Genomic DNA, 22,120 nt, shown 5'->3' on the forward strand with positions numbered 1-22,120 from the left:
TTGGGAGTCCCGTCAAAGGCAGGTTCATTTTCCATGTCCTGGTTCTGACACTGAATTCTTCCCACACCTCCTCACACTTCCTTTTCTCACCTTAGGCTTAAGTTACATTGGCACTGAGGGTTAAATGTTCAGAGTTGCCCAAAGTCTCTCCATGGTCAAAGCTGGGCCCTCCTAGGTTCAGGGTGCTTTTCCCTGGAAAACCCCTGCCCAGATGCTCTGCAACCTCCATAACAGTGAGAGGCCAGGAATGCAAAGAGCTGAATGAACCGGGTTTGATTCTCAGCTCCTTCTCCGACTGTATGACGTTACCTCTCCGTGCCTCAATTTGCTCAACTGTAAAGTGGGAATCATAGCACACATCTTTTCAGGCTGTTGTGAGGATGCTAACCATTCGCATATGTGACAGCGCCCAGCACAGTGCCTGGTGTTCAATGGCTAGTGGCTGGGATGGTCAGTAAAATCCCCACGCTTCATGTTGGACTCTGAATGCCATACTTTGCAACCATTGGCTTTGTTTTGTGCCAGAACGTCAGGCATGCCACAAGCATGTGCGTGAGAGGTCAGGTTCTAGAGTCAGCCAGGGTTAGAATTCCACCCCTGCCGCTTCCTTGCTTGGTGAACCCTGCCTTGGTGATATAACCACTCTGTGCCTCAGTTTCCTCATCTGTAAATTGCATCTAAAAATATTACCTCCCAGGTTGCTGAGGTGCTTGGATGAGATAATGCAAGTAAAGATCACAGTGCCCAGTGTACAGCCAGTGTTGGTTTGTAGACCAGTATATACGTATTAGATATGTATTGAAATACATACATTATGTATAACTTTTCCAACATGTGGAAATGGATTCACTAACAGGAATGTAGAGGACAAATTCATATATTCAGCTAACCAGCATTAGTTGGGCATCTACTGTGTACCTGGTAACAGCTGACTCCCAGGGGCCCTAAACCAGAAGCTGCATAAGGACTGTCAGCCCGGACCCTCAGTGCTTCCTGCAGGGGTGACGAGCTGACCATGCTGTGCAGGACTCTTATGTAGCGAAAGCTGAATGCCCGGGGCAGGGGGGGTCGGGGCAGCTTCATGTGAAGCTTTTCAAAGCCCGGATTCCAAAGGGCTTCCTGTTTTCTCAACCTAGGAAGTGAGAGGAGTGGATCCTTAATGAAAACTTTCCACAGCGTCAGCTTTCTAAAAATAGCTGGTAGGCAGAGGGACTGGCACCAAAGCCCTCTCGAAGGGCTGTTTCCCTTCTCAGAACACAGGGCTGGGGCAGGGGATGGGAAGTAGAGAAACTTTGCAAGCAGACAGAAGCATGTTTCCCTCCCCTTGGATGGAAATGGTCCTGCTTTCTGGGAGCTACTTTCAGAGAGAAGTGAAGAGCTGCATCTGGAAAATCCAGTAACCCTATGCACTTAGACCTTCTTGCTATTGGGGGTGGTGAGGGGGCCCTGAGTTCAACTCCCACCCAAACCTCTCTGGGTAGGAACCTCCTCTTTCTGAAATCTTGGCGCCTGCTCCCCTGACTACCAACAAGGAGAAAGTTCTAGAACAGAAATGCCTGCTAGGTGGTGGTGACAGAGTAGAGCCACATTGGGCTTTAAGTTCTGAGACAGGGTCTCATCTCAACCACTTCATGCAGAGTCCACAGGGAGGCCCCACATTTGCAGACTCGAGTACTAGGGTGCAGGGGAACCGCAGTGCCCTTTCACCATGCCATTTCTCCTGGTCTCTGTCTGTCCCCGACTCAGCCCTGTTCTCTCCTGTCACCTTCCTCACGCTGCTCCTCTGGGTAGCATCATGCTTTCCCCAGTCTAATGCTTTTCCTTCTCACTCACATCACCGAAGGCTCAGTCTCCTTGGCAAAGCCCCCCTTGGTGGCCACCCTCGGCCCAGTTGCACTCCCATCTCCTCACTCTCCCCTGCTGCGCTGATGCTCTCCTTCCCCTCATATCCCTTAGATGATGCTTTGGTGCATGGGAAGTACTCAACACTTATTTATGAACAGAACACAGCAGCTTAGAAAGGGATTGGGAAACTTCAGGTCACAGCCAGGATTGGCCTCCCCAAGTCGGCCTCTGAGGTTTGGGTGCTGAACCACCCTCCTGTATCATTGCCATCAGCATTTTAGACCTCCAATCATCTACCCTAGGCCAGCAACTGTACCTCTCCTCCTACCTGTTCCCAAATGGGGCCAGGTGCAGTGCTCTACCCCTGTCCAATGCTGCCCCACATTCCTGCCATAGTGCCCTCCCTCCAAAAGCAAGGACTGAATTTTCAAGTAGCCCCACTCATGCATGGCACCCGGCAGACAGCAGGTGCTTAATGCTTGCATTAGCCCACCCCAAGGACCCTGCACTATCAGCCTAGGTCCCTTGGTTTAAGGAAGCTGATTTTCCTTTTTCATTCGATTCACAAATGGGTTGCTGATCTGTTACTTGTTTGGAGTCTTTCTCTCTGCAAAAGAATACCAGCCATTCACATTTCCTGAGAGCTGTGTACCAGGTGCTATACAGTGCCAGGGACTATTATTTAATTCTCACACTGCTCCTAGTAATATCATTATCCTCATTTTATAGATAGGGAAATAGAGACAGGCAGACCAATACTCTAGCAGGTGACAGGGGATTGGGATTTGAACTCGGGGTCCATTTAATTAACTTGTACAGTATTGATCCTCTCTCTTTTGGGGATCCCAGAATCCTCTGGGTCATGTGCGTGAAGTCAGGGGAAGGCTACAGTAGACTCTGCCTAGCCAGCAGTGAGAGGCCGCGTGATGAAGGCAAGTGCTCTGCTGGAGAAAGCGTCCCTTTCTCAGAACAGAATTGAGGCCAGCAGTTGTGAGTCTGCCACGGTGCTCTTGACCTCTGATCATCCTTACAGAGAGGTGTCCCGCTGAAAAGGCTGATGCAGAATGATCTCAGGGTGACTACTAAGCCTAAAACTGGAGAGGAAAAAGTGAACTGATCTTGAGTACATAAAAATTACGCACAAAACATAGTGTAACATTTTCAGTATATATGACAAAGTCATTTAGAAAGAGGTGTTTCAACTCAGTAAGAAGGATATTAGTATTCTACTAAAAATGGCTACAGACATAAAAAGATATACCAGGGGTCCACAAACTTCCCTGGAAAGAGCCAGATAATATTTTCAGCTTTGTGGGCTCTTTCTCACTTACCAAGCACTGCCAGTGTAGCATCAAAGCTGCCGTAGACAGTAAGCAAATGGGTATAGATGTGTTCCAGTAAAACTTCATTTGCCAAAACAGGCTGGGGGCCAGGAGTGACCCAAGCACTGTAGTTTGTCAGCTCCTAGTATGTATATGCTAATGGCAAAGAAGAAAAAGCAGGGTGTTCTCTTTGCCTGCTTTCTGAGGGTGGCAATCTGGGGAAGCCAGTGCCTCTTACGGGATTTCTGAAAGCTAAAACTGACTTCTGTTAGTATCCCATTCTGCCCTAGGACTTTTCTGTTTTGCTAAAAGGCCCAGGCACCTGCATCTACTTTCTCCTCCCTTCCTTGGCCAGAGCTCAGAGGTTCCCAGACTTCAGTTTGCAGCAGGATGGCTGCTCAGGATTACATAAGGAAAACAACACAGATGTATGAATACTTCAGGTGCAATTTAAAGGACTTCCAAGGGTGAATTTCACTGGAGGCCCTTTCCCTTTGACTGCTGACTTTGGAACTGAATCCCCTGAGAAAGCAGCAACAGGAAGGAGCGGATAGGTTGGGTCCTGCTTCTCGCTCAAACCTCAAGCATGTTTTCTAAAATCTGGTGAGACCACGTGAGTGCCCACGAGAGCCTGGGCCTAGCCACAAAGGCCATGGCCAGAAAGACACTCCTCAAGCTTGGAATGGGAATCGAGAGGGCTGCATTCTCCAGGCCAAATCAAAGAATCTGAGAGCCAAGAGGGGGCCCAAGGCACCACCCCCAGTCACCACTGACTGTTTTCTCTGCCTTGCAGTGCCTTGCTGAATTCACTCCCATGACCCCCACATGCTTGGGTCAGGATGCGTGAAGCTGAAAGCACATGAAGTCCTCTCCATGCTCTTCTGCCTTTGGTCCTAACTGTCCTCAGGGGAAGCGACTCTGAAGGCCAAGAGGTAAGTTCCCTAAGCAACCAGGCCTGCTGGTCTTGAGCCTTCCCGTGACTTTTTTTTTTTTTTTTTGAGTCTCCCTCTGTCACCCAGGCTGGAGTGCAGTGGTGCCATCTCAGCTCACTGCAATCTCTGCCTCCAGGTTCAAGTAATTCTCCTGCCTCAACTTCCTAAGTAGCGTAGCTGAGGTTACAGGAACCTGCCACCATGCGGGTTTTTAGTAGAGACGGGGTTTCACCATGTCGGCCAGGCTGGTCTCGAACTCCTGACCTTACCTTGGCCTCCCAAAGTGCTGGGATTACAAGGGTGAGCCACTGTGCCCAGCTCTTCCCCTCTGACATCTCAAAACTGAAAAGGCCTGTTACTTGAGACAGAGCTCTCCCAGACTTCTGCTTTGCACTTACTAAGTAACTTCCCAGTGTTCATCTTCTCCAGAGAAACCTGGCCATGCTTGAGTGAGGCTCAGTGAAAAGAACATAAAACCCTTACTAGGACTGTAGCCGGAAACTGTGGGTGGGGTCTGAAGAGTGATGCAGCAGCAGTAAATCCCCTCCCAGGTCATACTGGTCAGAGCTACAGAGTCAGCCACAGGCTTGAGCCGCTGGCTCGCCAAAGTCCCCAAGTCCAAGACACACATTAAAAAGGCACCGCCCTTCGACATGTTCCCTGAGGGGCTTACAACCTCAGCACCGATATTTTACTTGCATTTTTATCCTGATTCCTCAGACGCGAAGTCCTGAGGCCGGAGAGAGGCAGATGGTTGGAGAATGTGCCCCTCCCCCACAGGGCTTCCTTCTGCCACAGGGAAGTAGGGATTCATCTCAGCAGGCCCCATCCTCTGGCAATCGTGCTTCTGAAGTGTCAGCTCCCCTGGATGTGCTAATATTATAAGCTCTAAGATGGTCTGGGCACTGTGTGTACTAGTTTATTCCAATTAGAATATGGAGACGATTAAATAAATAACAGCAACAGCATCTAAGAAGCTGAGGCACAGAGAGGTAATGCAACCTTCCTCAATGTCTCATCTGGACTTCACACCCCAGGGCCTCCTGAAACTTGCACGGTAGGGTCTTCTTCACTGCCAGGCTCTTCTGTGGAGGCCCAGCGAGGTGGATCTGTTGGGTGAGGGGCTCACCGAGCACCCTGGGAAGCAGTTCAAGGGGCTGATTTCGAATCCAGAAACCAAGTAGCAAAATCATGCGACTTCAAAAGCCACAACAAGGGAAGCCCCCGGGAGGAGCTGAAACCTTGAGCTGAGGGAATCAGGATTGGAAATGCCCTAAGCACAGGGCGGGGCTTCCTAGGTAGGTTTTCTGACCTCCCTGCCCACTCTGCTGTTCCCCAGTGCAGAACACCCGCCACGGATGGAGAGCCTTATTTAACTGGACACCCACAACAAAGTGTGCAAAACCAAAAAGATGGTGCTGCATTTTTCCATGCAGGCCAGCCCTGGAATCGGGGAGCATGCAAGTTACCGGGGCCTCATCCCCCCTTCTCCCGCCCAACCCTGAGATTCTCAGGGAGGTCCCCAGGAGTGTCCACTTCAGAAGTGGAGGGGTCTAGCCCTTAAGAGCAGGAGAATGAGAAGAGAGGGACTTCAGCTTGTCAAGTTTTCTTATACTTAAAAAAAAAAAAATTCAAGTTAAGGAAACACACAGCTGGAAAACAAAAGGAGAAGCAGAAGATATCAATTACCTTTAACTTTGATTTCTCGGATCAAAGATCACAGTCATTCTGTTTCATAATATGTTTTGTATCCAGCTAAGGTGTGTGTCTATCAGCTCTGAAAAAGATTTGCAAAATCATTTTTGAGAAGAAAAAAAAAAATCACCTTTGATCTCTCTTACGCTTCCAACTTATGCCAATATCATCCAAGCCCAGGAGGGAACTTAACCCTTTGGCTGTAGTTTAAGCCAAAATTCTGCAACATCTTAGCATTTGTGCCAGAATTAACCCAACACTAGGGTAATAATCATAGAGATGAGGGACTCTGTGCAAAGTGCATTACATTATGTGGGGTGCAGGATCAAGGGGAGTGTGTTCAAGCTGGACAGAAGGGCTGCTGTGGGGTTTCAAATCATGGCCAACTACAAAGAGAAAATTAAAAAGCCAGTTTCTGCTGCAGTCAAAGGAAAATTAGAATTTCATTAAAGATCTACTCAACTGTTATCTGCCTTCAGGCATCTACAGATACTAAACTGGGCCCTAGTTTCCTTCTTAGTGGTCAGGGAAATTCATAAAACTGCACATTTTCTTCCTGTTTTTTGTCAACAGTGGAAAAAAGCTCCTGCCCTATCAGACCAACAAAGGCACTTGAAGAGAATGAGACCTGGGGAGTCTATTGTAAATAAACCCCTCTCTATGTCTGTACAATGCTTGTGGCTTTCAAAACACCTGTCTTCCCAATCCCCTTTGAATGGCCGAATTGAAATACCCAAGTCCATTCCAAATGCCTGATTTAGAAATATTTTCTGAGTCCAATTTCTTACAGGGAGTAATGCAGCGTTATTAGAAATGTCAAGTAAACTAGGATGCTTTTTCAAGTAGAGGCATAAGCTCCCTGAAATCTCATCTTCAAGGGCGACAAGAACGCTCAATAAATGAGATCCTTTTAGCGCTTGTGCAGTTAGCGGCCTGGATTTCCAAATGTTGGGCTCCAACAGGAATTGGCTAGTTGGGGTTGGCTACTGCTACCCTGGGGCAAAAGAAGCACTTCATCGCTCCTCCTTTTCTGACCATGCATCTCAGGCCATCTCCCAAAGCAAACATTTCCAGGTGGATGTGGCCCTAAGGCGGCTCCCACACTAAACTGCCCAGTCTCCACTCAAAACTGACTTCTTCCAAGTCCAAGAGCAGACCGTACTGTCGGATAATTCACTCAGGACCTTAAAATACCACCTCTATCCTGATGATGGCCACATTAATATTTTTAACCCAGACCATCACTCCTGAACTTCAGATTGCCAATATCTACCTGCCCACAGGTCATCTCAAACTTCACAGGGCCAAAACCAATCTCCGGATCCTCACCCCCGCTTCTCCTCTCCTCCCCCTCTCTCTCCTGTTCCCATGGTGGGAAACAAACATATTCTCTCCTTCCAGTTTGTCAGGCCCACCTAAGTGTTCCCTGACTCCTTGTCCACAGCACACATCCCATACATGCTTCTGTATTTACCCCCCAGAGAGCCAGAAACCAACAACCTCCACTGCTACCCCCAGTCCTATACGGCAGGGTGATCCTGTTGGAACTTATGTTAAAGCACGCCACTCCCTGTTTTGGTCAGTGGACAGCTCTAAAGTCCTGTAATGACCAACACGTTTTCACTTTATCCATATCTACTCATTTAAGGAGCACTTAAGTGGATCTCAGGCGTCATGCATTGGTCTGAAGTCATACCCTTGGAGAAGTCGTTCAAATCTAGTTGGAACCCCAGGGACCAGGCTTTTCAGACCATCCAGGCAGAACATGAGTTCTCTCTCCAAACCTTTGAACACCAAACTGCATAGTGCCCCGTGTTACTATGGGGGTGGAGGGCACAATGGCACTACCTCAGGGGACTCGAGAAGCCAAGCCCTGTTCTGTCACCTTCTCAGAGAAATAGAAAGCATCACATGATGCCTCCGTCTGCAGCATTCGGAGGCACAGCTTCCTGTTTAGTCATGGAGTTTCATTCTTTGTCAGCTTCTTTGTGGAAGACCGAGGCAGGACCTGTCTTCATTCAACTGAGGCCTGAAATCAACTCGAGACCAGACCACCGCCAAACACCCTCCTCCGCAGGTGGCTGCTCGCTCTGCCTTCCTTCATCCTCACAGACATCTCCGGGGGTGGTGGTGAGAGTCCCATTTCTCAGGTCAAGTCAGTAAGGCAGAGAAAGATGGGGCAACTTGTCCAGGAACAGCCTCCTAGCATTGGGTAGAGACCAGATATGGCCCCAGCTCTATGGGTACTACTCCTAGGCTAGGGTTTCCCCAATTTGAAAGATCCTCTCGCTGCCCTGGGGCCTCCGTTAAAATGTAGACTCACATCAGAAGCTCTTGGAACACAAGCACTTCAACAGTACCTGAGCCTTAGTTTCTTCAGCCACGAGATGGGGAAGAGAACACTTCCTTGGCAAAGACACTGTGAGGATTAAATGAGATGCTATAGGCCAGGCACGGTGGCTCACGCCTGTAATCCTAGCACTTTGGGAGACCGAGGTGGGCGGATCACTTGAGGTCAGGAGTTCGAGACCAGCCTGGCCAACATGGTGAAAGCCTGTCTCTACTAAAAATACAAAAATTAGCTGGGCGTGATAGCAGGTGCCTGTAACCTCTGCTACCTGGGAGGCGGAGGTTACAGTGAGCCAAGATGGTGTCGCTGCACCCCAACCTAGGCAACAGAGCGAGACTCTGTCTCAAATAAAAATAAAAAAGATGCTACAGCTGGCTCATTGGCTTGTGTTTATTAAGCCCACAATATGGTCCCCTAAAGAAGATGGAAGAGAAAGAGACAAAGACCAGTTTAAAAGAGGCCACTCCAATAACCAAGAACACCATTCTGTTTCCCTACATGTTTAAATGGGAGCTGAATCCTTTGATCCATGTGAATGTGCTGGCCAGTTGTCAGTAATATGGAGATGGGACGTCAAGAGAAAAGGCAGTATTTAGACTTACTACATGGTCCTTAAGTGTCATCTACAAATCCTCCCAAAGACACAGGGGTACTTCAAAAACCACAATTACTTTTGCGCCAACCTCATGCAAGGTTACAGCCTAAGATCTATACAGTGGCCTTGCATTTTTACCCCCCAGGCATAAACTGGTGAGTCATACCCACTGGTCCTATGGACTAGATGATAGTTTAGGATGTAAATTAGAAGTGGTTCGCTGATGAGCTTAATCAATGATAATTTTCATAAAAACACAAGGGGTCAACAAATAGCCTTACAGACAAAAGTATAGACCCAAGAATCTGTCTCCTTGACAAATTATACAACTAGCTTCCCAGACTTCTGAGATCACAGGCATGCAGGTTTCAATGGGATGGAATTTAAGGGAAACCCTGCGTGCATCGCCATGGTGGAGCCAATGTTGGGAATCAGGCACTGGTCTAAGGGATGTCCAGTTTTGTGGTTCTACAATGCAAGTCAGATGTCCCCTCCTAGCCAGTGTAGAACATGCTACCAACGTCTCCATTGTCTGCTTTTTTGCAATGATTGCACGTCAACTTACAATCTAGGGAGAAACAATTGGTAACTTTCTCTACACTAAGCTACCTGACAAGGAAGGACTAACCGACTGTGTGAACTCGGGCCTGAACTGCCCGTTTCTATTCTCCAATTCAGCAGAATTTCTTCTGATTGATTACATGCAACTAAGCTGCACCTCTCCTATCAAGCAACCACACGGCTTCTAAAGTAGCGACCACAGGCAGGAAAGCATTCTAAACAAACCACAGTTTACTTCCTCGTCCTTCAGCCAGTTCATCAACACCTCAGCCCCAACCCTCTGCTAAGAAACATCAGCCAAGGGAGCAAGCCCTGCAAAATAACTTGCTGCCTTTGGGAAAAAAAAAAGGCAAAAGAAAAGCACTTATTATATTGAATTGAGACACAGGAAACAAACAGTAATTCAAACCCACAAATCAGCCTGTGATCACAAATGAGATAATAAAATAAAGACCTGATTTTGGGGGAAGATATATACCATAAACCCCCTCTGGGGGTGAGAGGAATTAACCAAACATTTCTTTTAAGCCATTTGAGTATATGTCTCTGCTTATCCAAGAGAGACGGCATTGTGGGTAGTCAGACACTCCCAGGTGGATTAGCAGGTGGGGTGGGTAGTCAGACACTCCCAGGTGGATTAGCAGGCAGGGGCTGTAAGAAGGCTTTCCACCCTGACTTGCAAAACTTCCTCCTCTTCTGGGAGAAGGTGCAAAAACCCCCTGGTTTCATAAAGACCTTTCTTCAAATACCAACAGGGCCCCTGATTCTTGGAAAGAACTCACTGGATATTTATTGAATCTTCCAGCCCAGTCTCCATCTCACCCTCCCGTAAGTTCACCTTCCAGATCATTCTATGTTTACTCACATATGCCAGGACCAGCTCACAGCACAGCCCTAACATGGGACACCCCCTCCCACCAACACATCCACATTCTCCCGAAGCCCAACCCCAAGCCCACGTCCTGTAAGCAGGCATCCCTGGCCATGTCACAGTTTCTTCCACAAACCTTTGGATCTATCTTTTGTATTTTAAGTCTTGGATTTCCCATAAGAGATGTCAACCATACTCCCTCCATACTTTCCAGATTTACAGGCAAGAGAAGCCACCAGGCTGCCTGCAAAGAAATTTCTCAAGATCTGAGCAGGGACCAGGCTCTGTCTTAAATTTCTCCAAGTGAGATCCACAGGCGTGGCCCTTGCACATACTGCTATCAACTCGAAGGCCATCTAGAGTGACCAGTAAGGACTGTATTCATGGGTGACACTGCACCAGGTGTTCCTAAGAGACAGTAGCTCCCAGGATACACAGAACCTTCACTCCTGATTTGTCCCTTGATCAAACCTTTCACCTATACAGTCCCTGCTACACACTGAGTTATGCCCCCACCACACCCGCCAAATTCCTATATTGAAGCCCTAACCCCCTCTGCGATGGTATTTGGAGATGGGACCTTTGGGAGATAATTAGGGCTTGCTGAGGTCATGAAGGGGGGGCCCTCATGATGGAATTAGTGGCCTAAGAAGAAGGGCCACCAGAGGTCAGTCTCATTGTCTCACAGGAGAACACAATGGGAGAAAAGGTGACTGTCTGCAAGCCAGGACCTAAGCAGGTCCTCTCCAGAACCTGGTCTTGACAGGATTCCCCAGAATCCTGGTCTTGGATTGCTAGCCTCTAGAACTGTGAGAAGAGAGATTTCTGTTGTTTAAGCCACCCAGTCTATGATATTTTGTTATGCAGCCTGAGCTGACTGATACAGTCCCCAAAATACATTCCTCTCCAAAGTCTCCGTCTATGCTCACGAGGTGGGCGTCTGACTAGTGAAGTCATCAAGGTTCAAGTAAGCAGGCATCCCTCTATTTTAGGTGCAACATCCCATGGCTGGCCCGTGGCAGGGGTTGAACAAGGAGCAGACTGTGATATCCGCCCCCGCCACACCTTTGTGTCGCTTGGCTGATGCCTAGGAGGCCCTTTCTTTCCTCTGCATCTGAATCCTGCTTGTCCGTCCATGATCAGGCTCAAATCTGTTTCTTGCAGCCAACAGCTCCTCCCTTTCTCAGCTGTTCTGGCGAGGGGCTCACATCCTGGGGTCAGAGTCACGGGACACACAGATGGCTGGGGTCCAAATCCCAGCTCTGCCACGTCCTTTCATGAAACTTGAGGCAAATCCTAACCCTCCCTGTGCCTCCTCTGTTAAAGGTCGGCAAAAACTATTCCCAGCTTCTAAGGATTTTGAGAGAGAATCAGTGAGTCAATGCACACAAAGTTCTTCAAACATGCAAGACACATCATAAAAACTCTGCACCACATTACTTGTTTTGGGAATCAGAACCAATCTTTTTAAGTCCTTGAGCCTCAGTTTTTCTCATCTGTAATATGGGAATGCATATACATGGCATTATACCAAGCTAAGAAATAACCAAAAGTGGCAGCTATTTCTATTAGCAGCAGCAGTGTGTCTCAGCCGCCACACAGAGGATGCTTGTTAACAGACTGAATGGATGACGGCCAGTCCACCCTCTTTCATCAAAGCACTTTCACCTTGGAAGCTATTTCTGCATTTTCAGAGTAGGCGGGGCTGAGATCAGCCATGCTCTCAGAGATGCGTTTTCACATCCTGCTGAGAAGGGCCCCTCCCAGGCCTCACTGCGCCCTAGTGTGTGGCGACTGCTTTGGGCTGGCGACCTGCAGAGCAGCGTGAGTCACCGACGCTCTCTGCAAACCAGAGGCCTCCGGAAACCAGCCCAGACAGCAGACTCACAAGCACCCCGCCACCAGCCATTTTATGAGCAAGACCTCGGGGCTTACGAGAAAGATGCCACACCACGTGCCAAACTGTCCCCAGCTCTTGGGATGAGTAGACATGGTGATTCTGAGACTCTGGTTTCTAGTAAAAGAGGTTCACTGGGAGGAGAGTGTGTCACTGGCAGATCAGTTTGTGGCCAGGAAGGCACCAAGTCCCAAGATGGCAAGAGGAGCCACCTGCCTCAAGTTGAGCTCCAGGAAGAGAAATGCATCCGACGCCAACCAAGCAACACCAGACAGGACATGCCCCTCAAATCAGCTTCTGGAGGCCGTAAGGCATCCTCCTTGTCCTCCCCCAACCCACCCTCCACCACTAGACTTCCATGACGCCTTTCAAACCCCAGATCCACATGCAACACGAGGCCAACAGAGCAGTACCAGAGGCTGCTCTTCGGGAATGGAGATGCCACTCAGGAAGATGTGAGGTGGGCAACCACGTTCACCTCGAGTTCCTAAGAGACTGCAGGTGTGCAGGCGCCATGACCTCACACATGTCATCTTGCTGTGCCCCACAGCAGGTCTGTTTGCATGTGCCATGTTCATAGAAGCTTGACATCAGACAGGTCACAGCCTCACAGGCAAGCTTTTACAGGCACTGCCTTGCAGCTGTGCATGGCTCCTGTGGTCCTGGTCTTTTGGGAGGGAGTAGCATGAATCAGATCACAGAACCCTGTATCTTGAAACCTGTGACATTTTAACACCAACCCCTCACTGGTTGGTAATACCCTCATTAAGGCAGAGACCTCATCTCTCTCGTCTACTGCTGTATCCCCAGCACCTAGGACAGAGCCCAGCATATAGTAGGTGCTCAGTAAAAATCTCAAGGAGGAATGATTGGGCGAAAGAATAACACCACCTCCTAATTGATGGGACTTGCCCAGAATTTTTCCAATCAGGTCTGGCTTTCAACTGTCTCCCAGAGCACGGCAACTTCTGCTTCCCAGGTTCGAGCGATTCTCCTGCCTCAGCCTCCTGAGTAGCTGGGATTACAGGAACCCACCACCACCCCCGGCTAAATTTTGTACTTTTAGTAGAGAGACAGGATTTCACCATGTTGACCAGGCTGGTCTCAAATTCCTGACATCACGTGATCCACTGGCCTTGGCCTCCCAAAGTGCTGGGATGACAGGTGTGAGCCACCACGCCCAGCCTGCATATATATATTTTTAATCCTCACGGTCATCCCATGAAGTAGGTACTGACCGCCCCCATTACACAGATGAAGAAACCAAGTCTCCAAGGAGTAACAAACCCAGGCTCTGCAGCTATTACGTAGCAGAGCAGTGTGGCTCAGGCTACCTGAAGATAGAAATTAGTTTTCACTTACCACCTGGCAACAAGAGTATGTTTCTCTGAATGCAGCTCAGCGCAAACACTGGTCCCTTGGGAGACCCTAGCTTTAATCAGGGTTGGGCAGTAGAAATCACCCACGTGGTACACAAAGAAAAATGGGGGCAAGAGTGTTGGCATCGTTGTTAGCTTTGGGTAACCTGTGGCGGGGGGCAGACATTGAGATTTAAGAAGCAAAGAGCGGCTTGGCCCCCTCTGGACCACTATGCCAAGCCCGATACACACCTAAAAGGTGAAATGGTGCTGGTGTATTACAAGAGTTAAAGCCAAGGCCTGGGCTGCAGAGAGGAATGACTGGAGGTGCCCCAGCTTGCTTCCGTTGGCAATGTTCTCCGGCAGGAGGGGAAAACGTAGGCTCACTTCCAACAAACCCACCAGCAACTGGGGTTTCCAGACCTCACGGAGCCCAGGCCTTCCTGTGGTATCAGTCTGACTCTGGCTTTGGGCCTAGGGGCATCTGCAGCCATCCTCTCTAGAGAGGGTGTAACATCTTAGTTCCACAGCAGGGCCTGTCTGAAAGGGAAATTCAGGTCACTCCCGAGGGTAGCAGGAGCCTGGGTGTTATGACCACTTGCTAGCTACCTCATCGGAATTCCATCGACAAAGACTCTCTCTAGCCACCTGATCCACGGATCGACTCTCCCTAGCCACCTGCCAGCACCCACCCACTGTCAGGACCCAGGGATCCCACTTGGCCTTTAAGACTGAAGATGATCTGCTTCTCTCCCTCACTCTCCCCGAGTCCACAGTGTTCCTTACTATACACTAATCACATCAAGCCTGCTCATAGCCCAGGGCCTCTGCATCTGCTGTTCTCTCTACCTAGGCTGCTGCTCTTCCCTTAGACATTTGCAGGGCTCTCTGGATGAGACCTCTTCTCAAACGCCACCTCCTTTGAGGTGCTACCCTTACTGGAACGGCAAGCAGGCCACCATGCCACCCCATCATGCCCTGTCCCCCAGTCTGCTTTCTCTTCTGACAGAGCACTTGGCACACCCGGTTTTATCATTTATATGTGTAAACTGCAAGCTCCAGGAGGGCCAGGACTTTGAGCGTCTTCGATGTGTTACCCCAGCAGTGAGGAGTAAATGGCTGTTGGATGAACGATTTAACAAAAGAACGGACAAATAAATGAACCAACTATGGCTTCCAGGTATTGCAACCCAGTGCTGACTTCGTCTTGTGGACATCAGGTGCTATAGTCCTCAGCTCTGTAGACAGATTCCAAGGAAACTGGGGATCACGTTTCACGGTCACAAAGGAGGAGACAGTGCCTCTGAGCTCTTGCTCATGCTGCACTCCTGCCTGGCACCCCATCTCCCCGTCTAACTAGTAAAATCCTGGCCCCAAAGTTGCAGAGGCCCACAGCCCCTAGGGCACCCAGCCCCATGCTTGGCATTTGGTAGGCTTATTCAACTGCTGAGCAAACAGGGTCAGGACGAGAACCGTGGAGTCTGGAACCCTAAGCCTTCATTTTCCACTTGGTCCAATTAAAGAAGGAGAAATTGTTTCTCCGTTTGTGAATATCTCCATCCCCAGCTTATTTCATACGCCAACTAGGACATAGCTAGAAATTGCCCATGAAAAGACCGTAGCAGGAGCAGGTTTGAAGAGCAGCAGCTCCTCAGGAAACCTGAGCCATTTAGAGACAGGAGGGCCAGCCTTCTAACTACAGCCCTCCATGGCCTAACCCTGGGCATCCATCCACTCAGGCCACTGAGTGTCCAAGGGGAGGGAGAGGTGGACCACAGGGCCAAAGCCAGTTTCTCAAGCATTTCAAACCCATGCGGCAGGGTCAGTAAGCTGGGAAGGACAGTGAGCCTCATGAGAAGTGGCTCTTTATTTCTAGTATGAAAGACGACTTTTAGCAGGCTTTGAAAAACACCGTAAAAATTCAGTACTGGCCAGGTGTGGTGGCTCACGCCTGTAATCCCAGTACTTTGGGAGGCCAAGGCGGGCAGATCACTTGAGGTCAGGAGTTCGAGACCAGCCTGGCCAACATAGTGAAACCTCCATCTCTACTAAAAATACAAAAAATCTGCCAGGTGTGGCGGTGTGTGCCTGTAATCCCGCTACTCGGGAGGCTGAGGCAGGAGAATCCCATGAACCCGGGAGGCAGAGGCTGCATTGAGCCGAGAACACACCATTGCACTCCAGCCCAGGCAACAGCATAAGACTGTAAGACTGTCTCCAGAAAAAAAAAAAAAAAAATTAGCTGGGCATGGTGGCATGCACCTATAGTTCTAGCTACTCAGGAGGCTGAGACGGGAGAGTCACTTGAACCCAGGAGGCAGAGGTCGAAGTGAGCTGAGATCACGCCACTGCACTCCAGCCTGCGTGACAGAGCGAGACTCTGTCTCATAAAAGTAAATTAAAAAAAAAAAATCAATACAATGTCCATTTTTCCCTCATTGAGATACAGATTCAAGATAATAAACAAGATTTCAAATTCAAGTGACTCTGCGGCACCCGACAAGCTGGCTCCAGAGGCCACAAACAGCCAAGATGCTTCTGAGGGACAACAAGCTGGGACTAGACCTGACAGAAATTAAGCATTTCTACAGAGCTGTTGCAATAAAGACAGTATGTATCATACCCCTACAGATATAGCCAATTATTGTCAATTTCATGAAAAAGACAGCATGTTATTGGCTAGACACAGACAAAAACTGACTTACGCAACAAAGCCAGAGCCCAGCAAGAGGCCCACACTTATATGGGAAAGATAGTTATAACACCAACAGATGACATCTTCTGAATAGATGGTTGCTGATAACTAGTTATCCATACAACAAACAGTGAAATTAGAACCTTCCCTCATACTGGACACAAAAATCAACTCCAGGTGGATTACTGACCCAAGGGTACAAGGTAAGACTGCAATGAGTTTGGAAGACACTATAAGAGAATCTCTTTGTGACATCAGGGTACAGATTTTCTGACCCACTGCTTTAAACTGGCGGGAACCTCCGAATCAGCTGGAAAGTTTGTAAAAGCACAGACTGTGGGCCCCAGCGGCAGCGTTTCTAATTCAGCAGGACTGGGGTGGAGGCAGAAATGTGCATTTCTAACAAGCTCCTGAGTGACCTGATGACACGTCATCCTAAACTACACCCAGAAAACTTACACCTTTCAGAAAATAAATTTAACCACATGAATATTTTCTGTTCATCGAAAGATACCATTTTACATGTACCAGCTAAATGAAAAAATTTAACTATCTGACAGTATCAAACTTTGTGAGGCTGCAGAGCAATGAATTACATATGTGTTGCTGATGGGAGTGTAAACTGGTACAACTGCTTCAGAAGACAATTTGGTATTGTCTGCTAAAGTTGGAAGTGTGTACAACCTGTAACCAAGCAACTCCGCTTGTCAGTATAACCCTACAGAAAGTCCTGTAGCCAGAAAGAGGAAAAATCCGGAAACAATCAAATGCCCACCATCAGCAGAATGGGTAAATAGGCTTTACCATGGAATATTATGCAGCACAGAAAAGGGAAGAATTACAGCTAAAGCAAAGACAATGAGTGAAATATACAAAGAAAATGAAAAGGAAGTGGCAAACACAAAATGCAGGGTAGCAATTATGCTAAGGTGTGAATGAAGAGGATGTGTTGGAAATTGTATCCAGAATCACTGAGCATCATGGCTGTGAACATCAGAGATGAGCCGACCAGACCCACCTGCCTCCTGATGGAGGAACACGCCACACTGATGGGACAGTCTTGCCAAAAGCACTGAGGTTGAATTGGATTAAGCCTCCAGATTTGACTGCCAACTTATAGGAAACACCAAGGACAGAGCCACGCATCAGACGACAGTATGGGACTGCAACCTGCAAAACCCAGACTACAGAGAATTCTACGGGAAAAACTGGTTTCTTCAGTACAAAGATGGCAAAGAGAACAGATGAATGTCGGGTATGAACAAATGAAAGAAACTGAAAAGACATTTCAAACCACCACAATATCTGGTCCCTCCTTGAGTCCAGAGTCAAACAAACTTTTAAAAAAAGCAATATGGCCGGGCGCGGTGGCTCACACCTGTAATCCCAGCACTATGGGAGGCTGAGGCGGGTGGATCACAAGGTCAGGAGATTGAGACCATCCTGGTTAACATGGTGAAACCCTGTCTCTACTAAAAATACAAAAAAATTAGCCAGGTGGTGGGTGCCTGTAGTCCCAGCTACCCGGGAGGCTAAGGCAGGAGAATGGCGTGAATCCAGGAGGTGGAGCTTGCAGTGAGCCGAGATCGCGCCACCGCACTCCAGCCTGGGCGACAGAGCGAGACTCTGTCTCAAAAAAGAAAAAGAAAAAAAAGAAATATTAGGACATTTATGAGACAATTGAGAAATCTGAACATTGAGTTTGATAATATTAAAGAATTCTTCATTTTTAGGTGTGATAACAGTATCAAGGGAAAACTGTTTTTTTAAAAGTCATCTTTTAGAAAAATATAACTGAAAGATTTGCCAGAAAACATTTTCTACACAGAAGAGCTCAGAGGAAGTGACTATCCTATTGTTCTTTAAGGTTAGGGGGAGGGGTAAGTACACAGTATGTGTTTGTGTTGTCATATATTTTAAACATATTTATATGCATTTAATAAAAGCAATGTATTATTTAAAGGAAAGGAAGAGAGGGCGAGAAAGGGAGGCAGAGAGAAGAAAGAAGGTATTGAAGGAGGGAGGAAGGAAGGCGGTGGGGAAGGGATTATTTGGAGAGAAAGAAGACAAAAGGAGACAGGTCTCCTTTGCACCCACCATATAAAAGCTGGGATTTTTGCGCATCCTGGCACATCTAGAAAGCATTCTAACACACTTAGGGCAGGAGAGTGTCACCTCTCAGAAAGGCCTTCCTTGATGACCCTGTCTTAAGTCCTCTCTCCCCCAGCACCCTGTTTCTTTTCTTCATGACATGTGTCACCAGCTGAAATCTATTTCTTCCTGGTGTTTCTTCTTCTTTCTTATTAGACCGTAAGAACCACAGAGCAGGAACCTCACTTCATTCACCCAGCACCTACCAATTTACCTGGCTGGGAGCAGGTGTTGATAGATGACAATGGTGATGGTAATAATGATAGTGGTGGCAGTGGTGGTATTTGGTATCTACTGGGTATTTACTCTGTGCCAGGCCTTGTTCTAAGCAATCTACATGTACTAACCCACCCAATGTTCACAATGACCCATGAGGTAAGTGTTATCATGATTTATCTCATTTTGCAGTTCAGTAAATCAAGGCTCAGTGAGGCGAAGGGCCTCACTCAGAATTACACAGCCAGCACATGGCCGAGCAATGCTTTACATCCAGAAGTTCTGGCTCCAGGGCCTACCCTGGATTCCTGCCTTCCTGATAACATTTCATTTAATAGTAAAGACAGAAGGCCGGGCGTGGTGGCTCACGCCTGTAATCCCAGCACTTTGGGAGGCCGAGGTGGGCGGATCATGAGGTCAGGAGATCGAGACCATCCTGGCTGACACAGTGAAACCCCGTCTCTACTAAAAATACAAAAAAATTAGCCAGGCGTAGTGGCGGGCGCCTGTAGTCCCAGCTACTTGGGAGGCCGAGGCAGGAGAACGGCTGAACCCGGGAGGCGGAGCTTGCAGTGAGCCGAGATCGCGCCACTGCACTCCAGCCTGGGCGGCAGAGCAAGACTCCATCTCAAAAAAAAAAAAAAAAAAAGAAAAAAAAGACAGAAGCTTTTTTTCAGCCTAAAGTGACCTGAGTTAACCACTGAAATTCGAGGACCTGATTAAACCTAATTATTTCTCCTGCCATACTAGCCCCAGTGTTCTTTATCCATGCCCCCCCCACTACACACACAGAGTATAACTACACCTGGCCACACTACAAACCACAGTGCAAGATCCTGAAGCAATGCAATTGTCTTTTTTTTTTTTTGAGACGGAGTCTTGCCTCTTTCTCCCAGGCTGGTGTGCAGTGGCGCGATCTCCGTTCACTGCAACCTCTGCCTCCCGGGTTCAAGCGATTCTCCTGCCCCAGCCTCCCGAGTAGCTGGGATTACGGGCGTGTGCCACCACACACAGCTAATTTTTGTAATTTTAGTAGGGACAAGGTTTCACCATGTTGGCCAGGCTGGTCTTGCACTCCTGACCTCAAGTGATCCACCTGCCTTGGCCTCCCAAAGTGCTGAAATTCCAGGTGTGAGCCACTGCACCTGGCCTGAAGCAATGCTCTTTGACTTGTTTTCTGCCTGGCACACAGTAGGCATTCTGCAGATGTGTTGAGTGGAACTGACCAAAGCGCAAGAAATTTGGGCCAGGATGCCAAACTTTCCAAAACAGAGGTCCCAACCTCAGTGAGAAAACATCACTATTAAGAGCCCCATTAGGGTGAGCGAGTCCCTCTTTGAAATTCAAGGACCCCACAGGAGGGGGCCCTAACCCCATGTGTCACACCCACAAAGCAGGAATTTACTTGACTGATTTCCTTCCAGCTCCCCTTCCAGCCTCACAGAGGGGACCCTGAACAGCCAAGAACTCTGATAACAAGAAGCCAAGGGCCGTAAGATTTAGTTTGAACTCAGGACATTCTTTCCAGGATAGGCCTGGCCAGAGCCCATCTTGGGGTGAGCCCCCACGACTGGCACACTCTGGCATCACACAGCTGGGGTGATTGGACTGGGGAAGGGGCCTGTGACCAAAAGGGGTGGCCCTCTTAGATGCAGCCAAGCCGTCTGCATTCTGAGTCACAAGGCCATCCTCAGAACCTTCTCCCTACTCGGAACAGAACAGGAAACTAGCATGCTGAGAGCTGCTGCCCCCTTCTCCAAACGGGCCAGGGGATGGGCAGGAGCAGGGAGTTCCAGTTCCTGGGCTGAGGCATGAATTTCTCAGAACCCTGGCAGCCTGGAAAACACAGAGCTGGTTTCTGTTTTCCACCCCCAGAAACAGCCTGTAACCACAGCAGGAGGGAGGCCCCGCTGGCCCGGTCTGGAGCACCCTGGCCAGGTCAGGATGCAAACACTGCTGCTGTTTAGAGAGGGAAGCCCTGGCCGGCTCACACGCCCAATTCCTGGGCGTCCCTGGCCACCTCATACTCTCTGCCAGCTGGGTCCATGGGGATGCTATCTTCGGGAGGAGGAGGGAGTTGGAACGCAGCCCTCAGAATAGGGGTGCATGCCAGCTGGGCCAGACAGTTGGCATGCAAAGGGGGTGCGATCTCGTGGGTCTCCCTGCAAAAGGAGTGCTTCTGTGTCCAAAACAAGCTGGTGCCAAGCACAACAGAACAACAAGGAGCACAGGAGGAGGAGAAACGCAGGATGAGGCTGCACCCTCGCCCCCCACCCAGCCCCACCGACCTCGGGCCCCCCACCCCGCCCCCATCCCCGTCCCCAGCACATGGAGCCGAGTGCAGTGTCCTGCTCTCCAGGCAGCCAGCTCCCGGCTTTCACAATCCTCTCCATGGCACTCGGGTTTGCTGTCACAACAACTGTAGGATGACCCGGTGCTGGGCAGCGCTGCTGGTTGGAGGTGAGAAATCGATTTTCTCACGGGCCCAGCGGCCAGCACATTTTTGAGGTCATGCCCTGGCCTGGCCTGTGGAGTCCCCCAAGCATCTGCTTCTGTCGATCCACGGTGCCCTCTGCGGCTGGACTGTGTGGCACTGAGAGGGCCCTGAGTTCCAAAGCCATCCTGCTGAGAGGAGATAACAGCCTGATTCCTGGCCCGGGACAGTCTGTCTCCTCAGGGTTTATTCACTGGCAAGTCTTGTTAGCAGTTGCCAGAGGTTTTTATTTGCACTCCTGAACTCCCAAAAAAACATATAGCATCTTTTTCAAAAAAACCTAAAGAGGTGGGGTGTGATGACTCATACTGTAATCCTAGCACTTTGGGAGACTGAGCTGGGAGGACTGCTTCAGGCCAGGAGTTCAAGATCAGCCTGGGCAACATAGCGAAACCCTGTCTTTACAAAATTAAGAAAAAACAGCCAGGAGTGGTGGTGCACGCCTATAGTCCCAGCTACCCAGGAGGCTGAGGTGGGAAGATTGCTTGAGCCTAGGAGTTCAAGGCTGTAGTGAGCCATGATGGCACCAGTGCACTGCAGCCTCGGTAACAGAGCAAGACCCTGTCTCCTCCAAAAATATTAAATAAAAAATTTATAGGCCGGGCGCGGTGGCTCAAGCCTGTAATCCCAGCACTTTGGGAGGCCGAGATGAGCGGATCACGAGGTCAGGAGATCGACACCATCCTGGCTAACCCGGTGAAACCCCGTCTCTACTAAAAAATGCAAAAAAACTAGCCGGGCGAGGTGGCGGGCGCCTGTAGTCCCAGCTACTCGGGAGGCTGAGGCAGGAGAATGGCGTAAACCCGGGAGGCGGAGCTTGCAGTGAGCCAAGATCCAGCCACTGCACTCCAGCCTGGGCGACAGAGCGAGACTCCGTCTCAAAAAAAAAAAAAAAAATTATAATTAAAAAAAAACATATACAAATGTACTGACTTGCTTTGGACCAGTTACTTAACCTCCCTGGGCTAGTTTCCTCATCTATAAAATGCCTCATGCGGCTGCTGTGAGGGTTACATGAGCTAATGCAGCAAAGTCTTACAAGAATGGTAAACCATAAACATCTAAGCATGAGCTGCTATTATTATTATTGTTCTTTTATGACAAATAGTTTTAAATCATTTGAAACCCAGGCAGTCTC

At 48.9% G+C, this 22,120-nt stretch overlaps 1 protein-coding gene across 8 annotated transcripts in view; it reads right to left on the minus strand.

The window, feature by feature from the left end:
• Positions 1–22,120, minus strand: part of NFATC2 (nuclear factor of activated T cells 2) — a 180,236-nt gene that overhangs the window by 6,087 nt on the left and 152,029 nt on the right. For 4 of the 8 annotated variants that reach the window (XM_033186752.1, XM_033186746.1, XM_033186745.1 and 1 more), the window contains exon 10: positions 5,789–5,876. The exons of the other annotated variants lie outside the window; for them this stretch is intronic. In XM_033186752.1, coding sequence (XP_033042643.1) covers positions 5,833–5,876 — 44 coding nt within the window. In that variant the 3' untranslated portion in view covers positions 5,789–5,832. The remainder of the gene's footprint in view (positions 1–5,788; positions 5,877–22,120) is intronic. 8 annotated transcript variants of the gene reach the window in all.

This window comes from Trachypithecus francoisi, unplaced genomic scaffold (assembly GCF_009764315.1).
Source record: "Trachypithecus francoisi isolate TF-2019V2 unplaced genomic scaffold, Tfra_2.0 Lachesis_group21, whole genome shotgun sequence".
NCBI classification, from domain to species: domain Eukaryota; kingdom Metazoa; phylum Chordata; class Mammalia; order Primates; family Cercopithecidae; genus Trachypithecus; species Trachypithecus francoisi.